This window comes from Gambusia affinis, linkage group LG23 (assembly GCF_019740435.1).
Source record: "Gambusia affinis linkage group LG23, SWU_Gaff_1.0, whole genome shotgun sequence".
NCBI lineage: Eukaryota > Metazoa > Chordata > Actinopteri > Cyprinodontiformes > Poeciliidae > Gambusia > Gambusia affinis.
The window spans coordinates 5,898,448-5,915,732 of record NC_057890.1 but is presented as its reverse complement, the minus strand read 5'-3'; the positions used below and the strand labels follow the sequence as shown (position 1 = coordinate 5,915,732).

General features: G+C 39.2%; 1 protein-coding gene across 3 annotated transcripts in view; it reads right to left on the bottom strand.

Moving 5' to 3' along the window:
- Positions 1–1,000: 1,000 nt before the first annotated feature.
- Positions 1,001–17,285, bottom strand: part of tbc1d22a (TBC1 domain family, member 22a) — a 153,935-nt gene continuing 137,650 nt past the window's right edge. For all 3 annotated transcript variants that reach the window (XM_044108834.1, XM_044108832.1, XM_044108830.1), the window contains exon 14: positions 1,001–1,472. In XM_044108834.1, the coding sequence (XP_043964769.1) occupies positions 1,344–1,472 (129 nt within the window). In that variant the 3' untranslated portion in view covers positions 1,001–1,343. The remainder of the gene's footprint in view (positions 1,473–17,285) is intronic.

The window sequence follows — 17,285 nt, the reverse complement described above, 5'->3', positions numbered from 1 at the left end:
CTGGAAACTGCACATTTCCATCTTGAGAACTATCTAGATTTTACATGATATGAACAGACAGACTGCAAACGACAGATCTGAACCCAGGACTTATTGTCAATTACATTCCATCATAACAAATATTCCTGACTTGATCCAAAAACATTTACACTCCAGTGCAAAAGAGGAGCGATTATGTAACATTTCACCTGCTTTAAAAAGTAAAAGACATGGCTGAAGACGGACGACTCCAATTTATAACTACATCGCAGATTTAGAGGCGCATGGATAAACTGTTTAACTTCAGTTCAGACGTTTCATTCTAGAATTAGCAGGATTTAACCCTGGTAAATTAGAGAAACGTCTCAGTGGAGCTGAAAAACGAGAAAAATCCAAAACACGTTTTGTCCCCCATCGCTGTGAAATGACAAATTTAGTGAGATCTGAGGTAGCGAGCTGATGGCGAGACGTAGCCCTTCGTGAACAGGCGACCCGAGACAAAGTCCAAAGTCGGCCTCTCTCCGTCCCGACGGTGTGATCGTTTGAACGCGGGGCGAGCTTCTCCGGACGCCGTTTACCTTCCACTCTAAGGTACGGGGGAGGGTGAGAGGATGAGGGGGAGGAAGAGAGCAGGGGAGGATAAAAGGGAGAGCAATTTGCTGAGTGCTGGATTCCCGGAACCCGATCTGCGCCGTCGGAAACCTGGAAAACCGACTGAATCAGTTTCCCCCTCATGTCGCAAAAAAAACAAAACAAAAAAAAACTGCAGACGCCTTCAAGATTTGTAAATCCTCTATTAATAGAAAAGAAAAGAAAAGAAAAAGAAAGTGTCCTTCTGCTGTCTTTCTTCATATTTATAAACTAAATAGAGGGTTTTATTTTGCCGAGGGGAGCAGAAATAAACTAAGTGTTGCTATGGTAGTGTAAAATGATGCAGATTTGAACCCCAGGCGGTGTGGGGGAACTGTTCATGATCCTGCATCAAGCTGTGTGTGGTTGTTCTTCGACGACGACGACAAAAAAAGAAAAAGACAAAAAGGAAAAAAAAAAAACTTGCAATCATCAGTATTAATGATCTGTTTCTGCATCAGGCTGAGAATGAACGCACGTTTCAGTGCCGGTCATAGAGATCATTTAAAAAGAAACGGCTCCGGATCATCATCACGTCAAAATGCTACACCACGCATCCTCAAGTCACTGTTTGATTCGAATCTCTTAGTAGCGGAAAGGCCCACTGGAAATATGGGCAAAAGAATACAAAATAAAATAAAATAAAATGGTTAGGAGAATGGGAGGAGCCTGTGAGTCCAGCGGGCGACGAGGAAGAGGACGAGGACGAGGACGAGGAGGTAGAGACGCTCTCATCATCTCTTGTAGTGGTTGGGCGCGTCGGCGAAGGCGAACTTCAACCTGTAGGCTTCGGCCAGCAGCACGCTCACTTCCTCGTTGCCCCAGTGCATCGTGGGCAGGTTCTGCAGCAGGATCATCAGGCCCTGGTGAGACGGACGCAGCAGAAACAGAAACCGTTTTTTTATTTGTTGAAATGGTAAATAAAACACTGAAGCGAAGACGCTGGGCTGGCAAAGACAAATCCGCAGCTGATCGAGTTTAAATTAATAACACCTCTCAGACTGTCGGGGCAGAAAATTAAAATAGGGCTTCGTTTACAAAAATTCACTATTTAGGAGTTTTGTAGATGAAAGAGTTGTGGATGTGTTTGACCTGCCTAACTTAGGATGAAAACCTGTAAACACGTCGTGCAGCAACCTGAAAAAAAAAAGTCAAATTAGCATTAACTCAATGCTAAAGGAGCTAATGCTAACTTGACTTCCTGCCATCTGTTTTGATGCCATCCATTGCAGTTCTTCCCCTCTGACCCCCCCAAGCACTCAAGCTTTTGAAATGCTACTTCACGTTTTTCTTCCTTACATAAAATACATTTATGATTATTATGTATTATATTATGTAGCATTTTTATTTAAGGCTACTATCATAATCTTGTCCAACCCAAGCCAAACTGACACTCTAGATCAGCTGCTTTCATTCTTCCAGTCGTTCGCTAATAACAAGTGGCGACAGACGACACGCGATTTCTAAACTCTCGACAGTCCTGGTATTTGTCTTGGACAAACAGCTGGAAAAAGTTGGCCTAGTTATTCCTCCTGCTCGGTCAAGCAGGCAAAAAAGACAGTCTGATGACTCTTTCCTTCCAAAAAAAGAAAAAAAAAAAAGAGAGAGAGAGAGAGAGGAAAAAGAACAAAAGAAAGAAAGTCTGTGCAGCTGCATCACTTTTCCTGACCTGGTTCGTGGGAGAGTGGTTGAATGGAGCTGATTAGGGCCTATTTTGAGCAAAAGTCAGATACTGTGATGTTTTATTCATTCTAAGGCTTGTTTACCGTGGAGGTCTACTCTGACCTCTGGACTGGATTTGCTCAAATTACATTACATTTCTGTTTCGTGGTGAACTGAGAAAAAAACAAACAAAAAAACCAAAAAAAAAACAAACTTTTTTTCAACTGTTTACTAGGATGAACAACAACAAAAACCGACGAGATTCAAGCTGAGAGCATTTTAGGTGTATTCAACATTTGATTACCTACCTTCTGAGGAAAACGATTGCTGATTTTGACAAACCGTCACTAACACAAATGCCTTACAATATGATCATGAAAGTAATTTTAACTCTAAATCTGTCAAGGTAAAATATTTAGAGCTTAGCTGTGGTTAAATTCTTTTCACCCCCTATTTGTGATGTAAAATATGGTAAAACATGCCATAAAACACCTTCTAAAACTAGTTTTTAATCAAATTCCTCCTTTGTTGTGCGGTTTATGCCTTCTTCTAAGGTTTTTGTGTTGCTTCCTTCAGTAGATCTTAGCGCAGCGCCACCACAGGTGAGAGAGGGAACAGGTTTTTCAAAGGAGTCGACGGAATAGTGAACGGCACCGGCTGAAAATGGAACAAATGTCGCAATTTTGGTCCCCAATCGAACAGAATCTGCCAGACTGTCAGGTGAGGAAACAACCTTAAAATTTTCAACACCGTGGATAAGTTCGCTGTTCTTGTAACCGAAAGGGAAAGTGAAAAACAGACAGTGTTAGTAACAAATGTGGTAAGGGCAGCGCTGAATTGTTTTACGCGCCATTTAGCTTGAGCGAGACTCATTAAAAAGACTTCGACACTCAGAAAATCTTGGTGTTTTTGGACTGGAAACGATTAAAAACCTTGGTAGCCTCGATATCTGTAACCTGGAAGGAGAGTGGAGCTCTTCCATGACGCATTTAAGGCCTTTTAATACAATCGAAAGGTACTCTTTTAAAGAGAAGACTCGATTAGATGCAACTCGGTGTAAGACTGTCACATAGGGTTTTTACTCAAAGTCTTCAGCTGAGCTACGAACCTAAAAAATAAGGAATAAAGTGAAGGAAAAAAAAAACTAAACAGAAAAGTGCCAAGTAAAATTCAGTGGCACTTGACAATTTCCTGAGATTTCAGCTCTGTACATTACTTGGTAAGTTAGGAGATAGACAACAACAACAACCCACATCGTCTCACACACACACACACGCCCACGCACACACACACACACACACACACTGAAGCGAGAGTTCAATCTAGCCAACTAATGCCTCTCTCTCAAAGGGGAATGAGGCTGGTTAGCGGTAAGACAGAGTGAAAATGCGTGCGTGTGTGCAGGCATGCTGCGGATTGGTGTCCCAGAAGCTTTCATCATCAAGGCTGAAATCATTGCCGTGACAACAGGGTTTACAACCAATCACGGTGTTGATAATCACACGAAAAGACAAATCCCGGTGGGGCTTCGGTGTCTGCACTCATCTGACTCCACACAGTTCGCGGCTTTCTGAAAGGATGAGACCCCGTTCCAAACTGCTTCTTTTTTCCCCCCCTCCCCAACACAGGTTAAAATATTTAAACTCCTCTTTTCTGTCAAAGGAACTCGAAGTTTCCACGCACCTCTCACCAAAACTGCAGAGAAAGTCAAACAAATCTTTAAGCAGATAAATTTAGGCTTTTCGCATTAGTTTACCTTTCTAAACTAAAAGGTGTTGAGCTCCTATTAATTCTTCCCCTCCGCGCTCGCTTTTAATGAGCCGCCGAGACGACCCGGTGACACCAACAGGAAGAATTTGTATTCTGCTCCAGGGTGAAAAAGAAAAGAACAACAACAACAAAAAAAACCCTACATGTCTTCTTCGACTAATTAATCTCAAAACTGCAATCGAAGCCAGAATTCACATGTCACACTTTGCTTCACTCTTTCTCCTCTGAATACATTAAAATTGAACCCAACAAGAAAAGATGTTCAATCCCCAAACTTAGTTCTATTTTTCTTAACTAAGCAAGGAGAGTAGCTGGTAAGTAGCTTATTGACTGATTTCTTTATATGCCTCAGGCCTTTAAGATGTGCTAACACCCTGTTGGAGCGCTTAAAATAATCTGGCTGCAAGACAGCGCTGATAAAATGAAGAAAACCCAACAGATTTCAGGCTCTCAAGGTATTAAACATAAAACTGGATTTTTTTTATTTCTCCTACAGAAGACCCAATACCTCATTAAAAACTATTTGAAAAGAAACCATGAGACTAAAGCACTCATGGTTTGAGAGGCTTGAGTATTTTCTATTGTATTCATTGTGTTTTCTAAACCGAGAAGCTGTTCGTTTTATCACGTTATTGATTACTTTTGTTTATCGTTTGGATTTTTCATGCATAGATATAGAATAAACGCAGACCAATGGAAGATGCTCGTAGCTAGGCAACTGCCACTTTAAAACAATGTTACCTAACTAAAAATGACAGGCGGTGCTTGTTTTTTTTCTCTTCTTTACCAAACTGTTTGTCACACTCGCAATAATTTCAACATTTGTCTTTCTAGTAAGCTAAGCTAAAGCGGCTAACTGGCTTTGTGGACAAATAGGTGCAGGAGGACGATGGCTGTGTAACTCTATGTTACAAACAGCTGAAGAAACACTGGTAACTAAAGGAATATTCCTGAAAAAAACTTTAACTATTGAAAAAAATTATGACTGGGCATCTTAGGAGTTTGAAAACTTGGTGCTAGTGACCAGATTGTGTGTTAATACGGCACATTCTTCTTTTCTAAATTCTATACCTTTCCAAACTCGATCTAGATTTTTTTGGGGGGATGTTTTAGTAAAAATGTAAACTTTTAAAGTTATTTAACTGTTGTTGGGTGTTATCCCAAAACCACAAGAAATAGTTTTGGATTTTCAGAATTGGGTATTGACCAATTCATTCTGTGTTTGCCACATGGACGACATCGACTCACCTCTATTCCAGACTTTAACTCGTCAAAATTGGATGACAGGATTCTTTTTATCAAAGTTTGCAAACTTTGGTACTTTTATTCTAGCTGTAAGCTGGCAGCTTTAGTGTTTTGTTTGCCTTTTTAATCAAACTAAGTCTAAGAACCATAGGTCCAATAAAACTTGCACTAAAAGTTCAAAAATGTCAAAAAAGAAATCCTCTGCGAGGATCTTTTTAGAAAATGATCATCAAATCTAAAACAAAAGACAAAACAATTAAGTTTTAAAAACATGTGTGCCGTGGTAAATCCAGAATGAAGCATAATAAACCAGAACTAAACATGGAGAAGCTCCATTCAGAAAACTGCAAAACAGCCGCAACACTGAGTTTCTTTACCTCAAGGAGTTGCAGTTTAACCATAATAAATGGGACATATTTAAAGTGTATTCATGATCTTGATGGCCTCCGTCAAAATGTTGGTCTCTGGTGTCTCAATTGTTGATTCTGTGGCTTTTCTTGTGTTTTCATGATATAAAGCACTTTGAACTGCCTTGTCGCTGAAATGTGAAATGTACAAATAGATGTGACTGATTGGCAAATAAAAGTCAAACTGCAGCGTTGTCCATTATTAGGTGTCTGTCCTTTAGGAAAAAAACAAAAATAAAATACTTTCTCTCTAATCATCCAGGCCTTTCAAGACCGAGTAGGAACCCGTGTTAAATAGTTTGGTCTTAAAAAAAAAAAAGAAAAAAAAAAAAGACCCCTTGAGTTTAAAAGATTGAACAGGTGAGGTCCCTCTCGGTTTAGAAAGCCAAAGGCCTCTGAAGACTTCTCGCTCTGGAGGGGGAAAGAAAACGAAAACCCAGCCTGATCAGGATTCTGCCTGGCTCTCTCTCATCTGTATTCACCGGAGCGGCGGCATCAGCTCCTTGCTTTCATCCCTCGCCCTCTTTGGTACATTTGAAACCCACCACATTTGCTGAAACAGAACAGTGGGCCGGAGTGGCTTTAGGTGTTTTGGGATTTGTGTTATATTGCATCTGGTAGCTAGGGCAAGTAGTTTGATACCTTTACAGAAATTAAGCACTGTTATTATACCCGAGTTGGAGAGACCATGCCTGTTATTGACAAATTATTATGTCAATGTCAATGTCAAATTTATTTATATAGCACTTTAAAAACAGGCATAGAACTGCACCAAAGTGCTGTACAAGAATGACAACAACACAAATGAATAAAAACAGAGTATCAAAACACTAGTTCAATTAAATGCCAAGGAATAAAAATGAGTTTTATTACTGTTAAGGTCATTCAGACTACTACTTCTGGACCATAATAATACACTTTTAGCAACCTGACATGTTTGAATCATATATAGTCACCTCTGTGGTCCTGCATACCCGAGGCGAGACATCATGCAACATTACTGCTGTACTTCCTCGCCCCAGGGGCCTTCAAGTGAAGAGAGGCTCCCCTGTGGAGAAGCATGACTGCATCCTGGTACAATCTGAGCCCCAGATCAGTGAGCTGCCGCTTATGCTTTCTTTGCGTCAACGAAAGCGTTTCCTAATAACGTTGGTCGGACCGGTGAACTGCAACACGGTCTCAAACCCAGGGCCTCACAATAAAAACCAGGTCGCAGCTTTAATGGGACCAGGAAGTCCATCATTGTGTCAGGGGTTGGGTGAGTGTTTTATTACCGCCGACGGAAATGAATTTATGACGGCTGATAGTAAATCACGGTTTACCAACATCTTCGCAGCAGAAACAAATGACGGAGGAAGTCTGTCGGATACCTAGGAATTGCGGCTGTCACCAATGACAGGGCGAGGAAAAAATACCAAATATTGCTTGTCAAACAAAAGGTATTAAAAACACTTCCGAGAGTCGGGCGTAGCGTGTTGTTGATGCTGTGAAAGAAACCCTTCATATAAAGCTGTTTTTGTCAACAGAAAATGTCAGTCAGGTTATATTTCTATCACCATAAATGGTTTCACGTTGTGTAACAAATGTCTCCGATAAACCAAAATGAAAACGATTTAAATGCATCTAGATAGAAAGGTAGAGTAGAAATGACAACAATTTTAGACTTTATAGGAGGATGTAATTGTGATTCTTTCAAAACGTTGTGATGATATACGCAATTTAGGACGAATACCTACCGTACATTTCAAGTCTTTCTTTTCTGTGCTTACAGCAGTCTGGACCAGATGTGGACAGAATTTAATATTTGGTTTGTTTGACATAATCACTCGATTTCATTTATTTACATGGCTCTAACAGATATTGCAATGAAATTATATTTAGAATATTTTAAACATTTGTACGTATTTAAGAAAATGTACTTTTCACAGTGATTTACAACACTGGTTTATTGAGAGTAAGGTGAGACTATTTTTAACATTTTTATGAAAAATAAGTATTCCCTTTAAAAAAAAAAAAGGGCTTCACAAACAAACTGATTAAAAAACAAACAAATTTAAAGTATTTGTTTGTTTTTTATACATCTGTATTTGTATAGTGTTCACACTGGACCAAAGGTAGAGATTTTATGTCAAGATATGTAACTGTTGCAGCAACGAATTGAGGATTTTTAAAGTGACCGTAATGATTTCAGAGTTTTGTTAGAAGTTTTTGCTCTCTACCCGATGGGGGGAAAAGTTGAATATTTGACAGAACACATCCAAATGGACGTTTTTCAAACTACAAAACTTGAAATGTACATTAAGGTAGTGCAACAGAAATCCCTGAAACATAAAAACTTCAACACTTTCAGCAAGTAACATATTGCTGATTTTTTTTTGCTTTTTGCTTTTTAAGGACTAATCACAAAGCAACTTAAGAACTGGCCTCTGTCTTCAAGTGTTACTTTTAGCTTCACAGCCATAAAACACCATACAGACAACAAACACACACACACACACACACACACAAATGGGAGGCTCCTCCATACAAGCGCGGCGTGACTGAGGAGCTTCATCAGGAGCAGGTTTCTGCATCCTAACCATCTGCTGGCTCTCACGTCTGTTGGGCTAACGACTTTAATGTGGTTTAATTGCATACATTTCGCTGTCAGTGGGGTGTGTGTGTGTGTGTGACTCATTTGCTCCACTTCACACAGGTGGCGCCGGTCGATGCAGGGCTGCTGTGAATGACCCTGTGGTTCCACGAGAAAGGAAAAAAAAACTAAATGAAAAAATGTAAGTTGGTAGAGTGCGGTGTAGTGTCCGGGCGTGAACGTGTACTTGTTGTATCCCGTTTTAATCAGGAATTGGAAGGAGAGGGGGGGCGGAGTGTAAATTGGAAGCACGGGCGAGACAAAAATGGAGCGATTTGTCTGTTTTTACTGCCTGTGTGGGTGCTTGCAGCTATTCGAGCATTAATATCCATTTATCCTGCAAAACACCAACAAAGACAATGATTCATCGTCGCTGTGTACAGTACTCCACAGGAAAAAGAAAAAAAAAAACAAAAAAAACAAAGAGGGAGGCAATTAGCTCTCCATCTTACGTGCTTGGCAAGGCCTAAAGTTGTTAATGGCTATTGATATGGAGGGGAAAGCAGATCATCAATAGAGTGAGTGCCGCGCTTGGTTCTTTGATACTAAAATGGAGCCACATAATGGCTGAGCAGAGGGCGATGTGAAATTTACTCAACGCGTTGATGGTTACTGTTTTAACCCGAGTCCAGACAGAGGGGAGCTCATTCAACTGTGTCCATGAACCATCTGATGGACATAAAGTTGAGTGGGACTACATTATGTATTGGTTTGGTGAGAATAGGTTGGACCTTCGAGGACAGTCGGAGAGAAATACATACTCACACTGCTAAAGCAAACAAAATATTACAGAGTATTCTTGGTCTAGTTTCTAGTGCAAATCTCTTCGTACACTTGAAATTGGAAAACTAATTCACGCGTAACTTTTCAGCAAAGTAGAGCAGCTTGTTTTAAGTCAATAATTCCTTAATATTGATGAAAAAGTACTAGTTTAAGTGAAATATTCTGCCAGTGGAATGAGACACTTTTCACATGTTATAAGTGTTTTCATCAACACTAAGAAATTATTGACTTCAATCAGATTCTTACATCTTGATGAAGATACTTGTAAGTTAGTTTTCTCTTATTTCAAGTGTGCTCAGATATTTATGCTAGAAACTAGACTAAAAACACTTTGTCATTTTGAGATATAAAATATAAATAAGGAGGAGGAGGAGGAAGACCAAAAGAAACGGAGTTCAGACGGAATAACAAAAAGGTAGTTAGGAGAGACGGGAAAGGGACAAGGAAGGATAGATAATACAAGCCTGGAGGAGACAAAAAGGAAGGAAGGCAATGAGAGAGGAATGAAGGACAAAAGGGAAGAAAAGAATTAAGGAAAGATATAAAAGAAACAGAGTAAGGAAAGAAAGAGGAGGAGGTTTTGGTACTAAGAAGAATTTTAATCTTGAAATAAAAATATTTTCTCATGCATATTTTCTGTCTGTGTAGGAACCTTGAATGAATTATATCAGATATTATTTTTGTAGTTACTGGATCCAAATGAGAGAATAGAAAAGAGGAAGAAGAAAAAACAAAAAAAAAACAAACCCCAAACAATTAAAGTGACTTTTTAAATAAACTGAATCTTCTCTTTGCCGTCGGGCTGAGATGATCCTCGGCAAAGTGCCCCCAAGTTGTGACGAGCATCCAGCAATTGTTTCTCCTGTGTCACCATGGCTTCCAGCAGGCGAGCGGCTAGAACCCCAGGAGAAATTAATGGCTGAGAGATGACAGGTGCAAAGCCCACATCAACAGGGCACACATTGGTTTCTAAAAATGGCAACTGTCTGCAGGAGCTGTTGAATTTCGGTGACATGCATCAATCCGGCCGTCGACCTCCTTTACAACCGACACATCTACATGAAAACACACACACACACACACAGAGGGGTTCTGAAACACACAAGCTGGTAACCAGTTGTGCACAAACACTCCAGGCTGTCGCCGAGGCTGTTGGTGGTAATGGTGTTTTGCAGCGCCCCAGGGTGTAATGGGCCCAGACACTGCTCTGTTGGGGCCATTAGCTTGCTGTAGTTTATATAATTACACAAAATGGGCACTCTGGCAAAAAAAAACACTGGGTGCTAATGCGAGAGAGTGTGGCATTGGAGCACACGGAGGTAAAAGCTGACACTGCATGGCACAGCCAAGTTGCCTTGTAGAAAGGTTGGCGGGTGGAAAGGCTTTGATTATCGCACGGCAGAAGGGACGCGGTCTGGGCGGAGGATGTCATTTCGCAGCCGAGTTAATGAAATGGAACCGGGCGATCTTTTGTTACCCCTAATGAGAAAAATGGGTTTATGAGCTTGGAATTCACGTGGACCAGTTCTTAAGACTCGATTTCAGATGGGAGTGGAGCTCCAGCATGATCTGTCGGATGGTTTCAACACTGTATGCACTCTACAACGGATGTTAAGACTTACCATCCAGAAACCTCTTCCTAAACTCTTGTTGTTTGTGTAGGAGGTGCCACTTACGCTTTTTTAAGATGTACGGTTGTATAACTGCGTATCTGCTTGTAACCATTTCAATCTGTAAGTGTGGAGTTGGGACGTGTGGCCAGCAGCAGTTTATTTGGATTTAAAGTGACAGCTCATTCTGAAAGGAGACAGAACTGAGCAGACTGAAATCTCATTGTCCAAGAATGAGTTTGCTCAAAAAATTTAAAGACCCCTTTTCATATAAACCGTCGACCTATTCTAACCTGTTCAAAGAAGCATGATTGGTCACCTTTAAGGGTTTGGCACAAGCCAGGGGGAGGACATTAACATGTGGAAGAAAAAAAACAAGTTTAATCTTTCTCGCCAATATACAAAACGGTACATACCAGAAAACTAGTTTAAAACATAGCGAACCATGTCGGTGGTAGCAGCATGGGGTGATTTTCGTTAGCAGAGTTTATGAGAGATATGATATGAGATATGTATCTTTGGTGCCGTGTATTTTCAGTGAGTAATTTCACAGCATCGTCAAAGGAACGCAGAAATAATTTTTTTTAAAAAGCATCCACACGAAAGCAGAGTATGTGGGTGGAGGATTTGATTATTTAAGTCTTACAGGAGGGCGCATTACATTAATGCATAATACATAATTTAATCCATTAACTAAATGCATAAGAGACTGGTTGTCAAATTAGCTTAAAGGTTTTAGCGTACAATAAAACAAATCTGGGGGTGTACAATCCCCCTATGGCTTTGCAAAGATTTGCTTTTATGATTTTAATAAGTCAAGTCATATCAAGAAAAAAACAAAACAGATTAGATATGTGTGTTTACTTCACAGTCTCAGTCCGTGTTAGCTTGTAGCTTTTCTGCTTCATTCAATGCCAGCCTAATAAAAAAAAAGCCTAGAGCAGTTTTCTGAGCTTTCTGTTTACTGGAGCATTCGCAGTGGTTTTACACGCTGCTTGACCAGTTTTACTTTTCGGCTCGTGCATCTTCAAAGTTCACCAGCAGTCGATATTTGACCCTTTGCCCTCCCCATTCACCATCAACCATTACCGCCTAAAAAATAAAAAATAAAAAAAATCTGTCGGCTGTGCCCACATTGATTGGAGCATGCCGAAACGTATGAACCCATTGACTGCAGAACCCTTCTTGCTACATATCTAAGCTCTCTGAGCATCGTGCTGACAGCCACGGACGACCGACTATAGGAACGGATTTTAAAAGCACCTTAACATGTAAGAGCCCCACTGTGTCTTCACTCTTTAACAAATCCAAAAAGGAAACATGAAAAACTTTCAGTTTAAGACTAACCATTGGCAAGTTCAGAAAGACCAAAGCCCCCTTTAATCACAAGTTCAAGATTACTGAAAACTCCTGGAACAACAATTGGGCTCGGTTCTCTTTGACAGCTTGAAAGAGTATTTTTGGGTGTGAAATTCAATATTTATGTCTTTGCTCTTGACCCAGCTCATTTGTCAAAACCTTTTTTATTTTTGTTTCTTACTCTGAAAAAAAAAAATTACATCTCTGTCAGCTCTTGTTGCTACCAAAGTCTCTTAGTTCCATACAAATGAGCAGATATTGGAGTTTATTTGGTGTTTTAGTGTCAGGAGACAAAAAAAGGGCACACAGCTGGATTATGGGCTTCTACTGTTCCATTATGTTAGAATAAAAGAACAGCAATAATACTCACTCTTTCTTTACTTATACCCCTGTCTTGAGCCACAGATAAACCTTAAGGTACATTTGATGGTTTTTAGTCGTCACAGTTAAAACAGCTGATCATCAAACAAGGTAAAAGTAATATCTCAAAGTAAACACATAAACACTGTTTTCAAGTTATGATTTTCTTTTTTAAGATGGAAAAAAAGCTAAACAAGCTAACCTGGTCTTGTCAGAAACAAATTCCCCCTTAAGTCCAATAACGGATTTAGACTCTTGATGCTATAGCAACAACTGCTATAGCAACAACTCCTCCCCCCACCATCACTACTACATCTGACTCTTTGTAAGATACTCTTTTCCTGCTGGATGTAACGCCGTTCCACTTTCGTCTCAGCACTCCACTGAATGTCAGGGGACATCAAGATGCTTTGTAGTAAATAAAGTACGAACCGCTTTGTTATTTATGTCAGCAGTTTGTTGTTTTTTTTTTTTTTTTTGTGGCCTTGGAAATCTCGCAGGCCTGCCATATTTGCCCGATCAGTTCCTGAATACTAAACCATAAACTCTGGGTTTATCCTGGGGGAAACGAGGCCTGAAGTGCTTCAGATGTTGTTCTAGTATCTTTTGTGAGCTACTGGACGAGTCGTTGATGCCCCTAGGGTAACTTTAGTCTTAAGAAGGTTCATCACTGTTCTAGGTCTCCTCTGTCACTGTGGTTCACACCAGTCCAAAAGACATAGAAATGGCTTTGTGACCCTCTGCAGACGGATAGATGTCGATGATATTGTTTTCATTTCTTCATTGGTTTCTTTAAATTGGGGTTATGTACAGTAGCCACCTACTTCATGTTGTTAGAAAGGTCCTACTTAAGGGACTTCTTACATTTGCAAAGTAATCAGAACTTGAGTGAAGTTGAACTTAACTTTGGTGCTGAATCGCAGGTCATTCATTAATTTACTGCGAGCAAATATTTTTTCACAAAAGGGTCTGGTTGCTTGGAAAGATTTTGTCCCTGAATAGTTGAATAGTTTACTGTCACTAACTGACAGTAAAGATGGGCAGAAGGACATCATTGCTTCCAGAAAATGATGTTTTGCTTTATTTTTTTCTCCTTTTATTTGGTCTAAAATAATTCAAGTGGTACATTTGGGCGCACAAATCAATCAACCAGGTTATTATTAAGAGTTGTGTACCTACGGTGGTGTTTGTCAAATTGACTGCAGCATTAATTATCAGAAAAAGTGCTGCAGCCCCCGCAAGAGCGTATCCTTGATGTGACCCAAGATTTGGATGGTAAACTTCTGGGAAAAAATAAAATGAGGAATGAGGAAGTGTTATTGGAAAATTGTTTAAATGAGAACGTGAAAAAGCAGACAGCTTTGTTAATACATGTAAAAATATCACAACCCCCACATATATTACTTTAAATTACTTTGTATTCTCAGGGCATCATTGTTCACAATGTTCTGCAGCATTTATTTTGGCTGTGAAAAAGCATTTCAAAGGACCAGATGTCCAGATTAAACTATGAGTTCCAATTTATTTATTTTTTTCACGAGCATTTGTCCTGGCATCTTGACAGAGCTGCACTTTGTTCTGATAATTACTCTGAAAGGGTATCGAGTTCATATTCCAGGCATAAATGTTCAGAGGACTGCGTTAACGTGTATAAAGTTAACTAATAACTAGAAGAAATAGATTACTAATGAGCTGAGTAAGTCGGGAAAAGTAAAAGTTTATTAACTCTTGTACAAATAAAAGTATTAAAACAGATTTATTTTTTATTGCTGTTCGCACACTGATAAAGGGAATATCCACAATCGAATGAGCAAATCTATTGAGTGAGGACAATATGTTATATTTAAAAAAATAAAAGCTTTTTCCATTTTGAAACTTTCAATGGCAACACAATTGCAATTTCCCAGCAGACGCTGTCTAAATTTGTTTTCATTTCTTGTTAGCTTTCCAAAAATCCATGTTACCATAATTAGGATTAAATAAATCCTCAAAATTAAAGTTCTGCTTTTTAACATGTTTTTGAAAGCAATAAAAATAAAACATGTATTTTAAGGCAGCATCAGCAAGACAAACTCAGATGTGCTGCTACAACAACAAAAACAGGTTTAGCCATTCCTCTTTTAACGCTCTTTCCCTTCACTTATCTAAAGCATTTAATACTGTCAATAATATCTTCATAAATCAACTCTCAAATATTGAGCACCATGTCTCCAAACTTCTGGGTCATTTTGTTTCCTCTTCCTGTTTTAAAGAGAGAGAAACACCCTTTCTTTCTTAAAGGGGTCGAAACTGAAGTAGTTGGATGCTACAAATATTTAGGTCCGACTCTCTGATCAGAATCCATCTTAAATCTCAAATTGACAAATTGGCTTCTAAGCTAAAACGTTAACTGGGTTTCTTTTTCATTAAAAAAAAGTGTTTCCCACACCAACTCGTAAGGCATCTGATCACTTCAATCATTCCCACTCTGATGGACTATGCAGATGTGCTATTCAGCCGAGCATTAAAAAAAAACAGAATTGGATGGTGTATATATATATATATATATATATATATCACTCTACTCTGTGTTTTATGACTAATTGTATCTATGGAGTACATTGTTGCATCTTGTAAGCTACAGCAAAATGTCTGTTTTTAACTGATTGCTGACTCTCTCAACGGCTGGTTTTTAATCTATAAATGCATTCTTGGGCTCGGCTTCTGTGGAGAAACTACAGCCAACATGAACTGTGGTTTTAGGACATTATTTTGATGAAGGTCCCAAAACTTCAAATCGAACTGGTTCAAAGGGCCTTTCAAATTCTCCGCCCCAGCCAGATTGAGTAATATGCAGATGGATTTTAAATTGTCGTCTCGTATCCCAATTCAAGTCAACTTTAACGGACAGACAAATCAGTCTGCTTGGCTCCTGAAAGTGCCGTGCGATGTCTCCGGTTTATGCGTTTGAGCACTTGGTCTACGTTGTATCGTGGTCTTGGAATACAGCTTTTAGTCTCAAGGAGTTTCCAGTGACGCTGAATTTCAAGTGATCAGAATTAAAGGTGTTATTTTCACGAGAGAATAACAAGAGTGCATCTCTCTCCGCTGGCGGTATCCTGAAAACGACGAGCATTTCTTAAAACGTCTACCTTTTGTGTTATTCTTTTTCGTTTTAAGAATGTTCCCATTTTCTCACTAATTGGACGTTTTCGCTTTCCTTCGGTAAAGCCCATTTCACCAACACAAAGGCATGTAAAAACAAAGCTGCGTTCTAAATCTGTGATGAAAATTTTATAAATTTCATTTTTTTTTTTTTCAACAGCTCTTCTTCTGTTCCCTGCCAAGGCTGCCTAACCCAAGGCATTCTGCACACGAAACTGATCCGAGGACACCCCGCTGACATTTACAGAGGTCCACAGTTTTTCCACACGCCGCTAATTGAAGTGCAAGCAGATCTTTTTCTTTTTTTCCTCTTCCGACTTTCACTCTTCCACTTCTGATTTCTCTTCCCTCAACATCTCTGTCGAGCCTTTAGTCATTTATATAGGACTAATAGTCACATAAATGCTTGGCCTCACATTGAGAGCATAATAGGTGCCTTTAAAAGCAGTCCTGAGGAGTCTTAAGTGATATAAAAGGCTGTAGTTACACACGGCTACACTATGATTTATCTCCATCATCGATGTATGGGCTTACAAAAATGGAACCTTATCACTGGTAAAATGCTCTACGCTGTATATATTTTAGGATGAATTGATGAGCACATGCATGCATTTAAACCGTTAACACCATCTACGGTAGTCAGGTCAATGATGGGTCCTTTACTGCCAGAGTGTGCACAGTTTGAAAGCATAAAAAGCTACTCATCGATTCGTTTTTTTTTTTTTTTGTTTTTTTTTTTTTTTTTGAGATTGGAAGATTAAGCAAAATCCCTCGCCGTATATAAGCTGAATAACCATTACTGTTCCATCTGATTCACTGAAAACATTACAGATCTCTGGCTCAGTAGTTACAATGTCAGATCTATAAAAAAAGACCGAGAAGATTATAAGACTTTTGGTTTGGTAAAAGGTCATAATTCAGCAACAAGTTTAGTTGCTGTAATCAGAAGGGTTGTATCTATCGTAGGGTAACTTTATCAATATACAAGACACTTGGAGAATTGAACAATTAAGTATAAAACTGAAGGAGGCCTGATGTTTATTAAACAGGATTAGTTTGTTATAATCATGAAGAAGCAAGTTATTGTGTATAACATGGACAACCAGTCCCATTTGTGGTTCAGCCTTTGCAAATTCACCTAATCGCAGCTTTTTCCTGTGGAGCGCATCTCCAAATTATCTGTGGAAAATTTGCCAACTTGCAGATTTACTCATAGACCATTTATGGAGCATATGTTCAAATGAAAATGCAGCGTGGGATGTTGAAACACTTAGAAACAATGTTATTGGCTGGCTTCGCAAAGCAGCCAATCCAGGAGCATCAGTGAGTTTCATTGGCACTGATTGGCTGTATCCCAAATGTATCTTCTGCTGTAGGACTATAATCTTTTCTAATGTGAGTATTAAAGCAGATCAAGGTATATTAGGTGTATAAACTATTAAAATGGAGAGTTATAAAAGTTTTTAGACAATGGATGTGGTCAACAACCCCACCAAACACAGGGATCCCACTGTAATTATCAACTGCTATGATAATTAGTCACTTTTTGTGCAACAATATATAGAAGCGACACATACTTAACACCCATTTTTGGATTTTATATTGAAAGCATCAAATAAAGGAGGCCGAGTGTATATTAAACAGTATTGATTGACTATAACCCGAGGATTCATATTTACTGTGCAGAACACAATTAACAGAAGA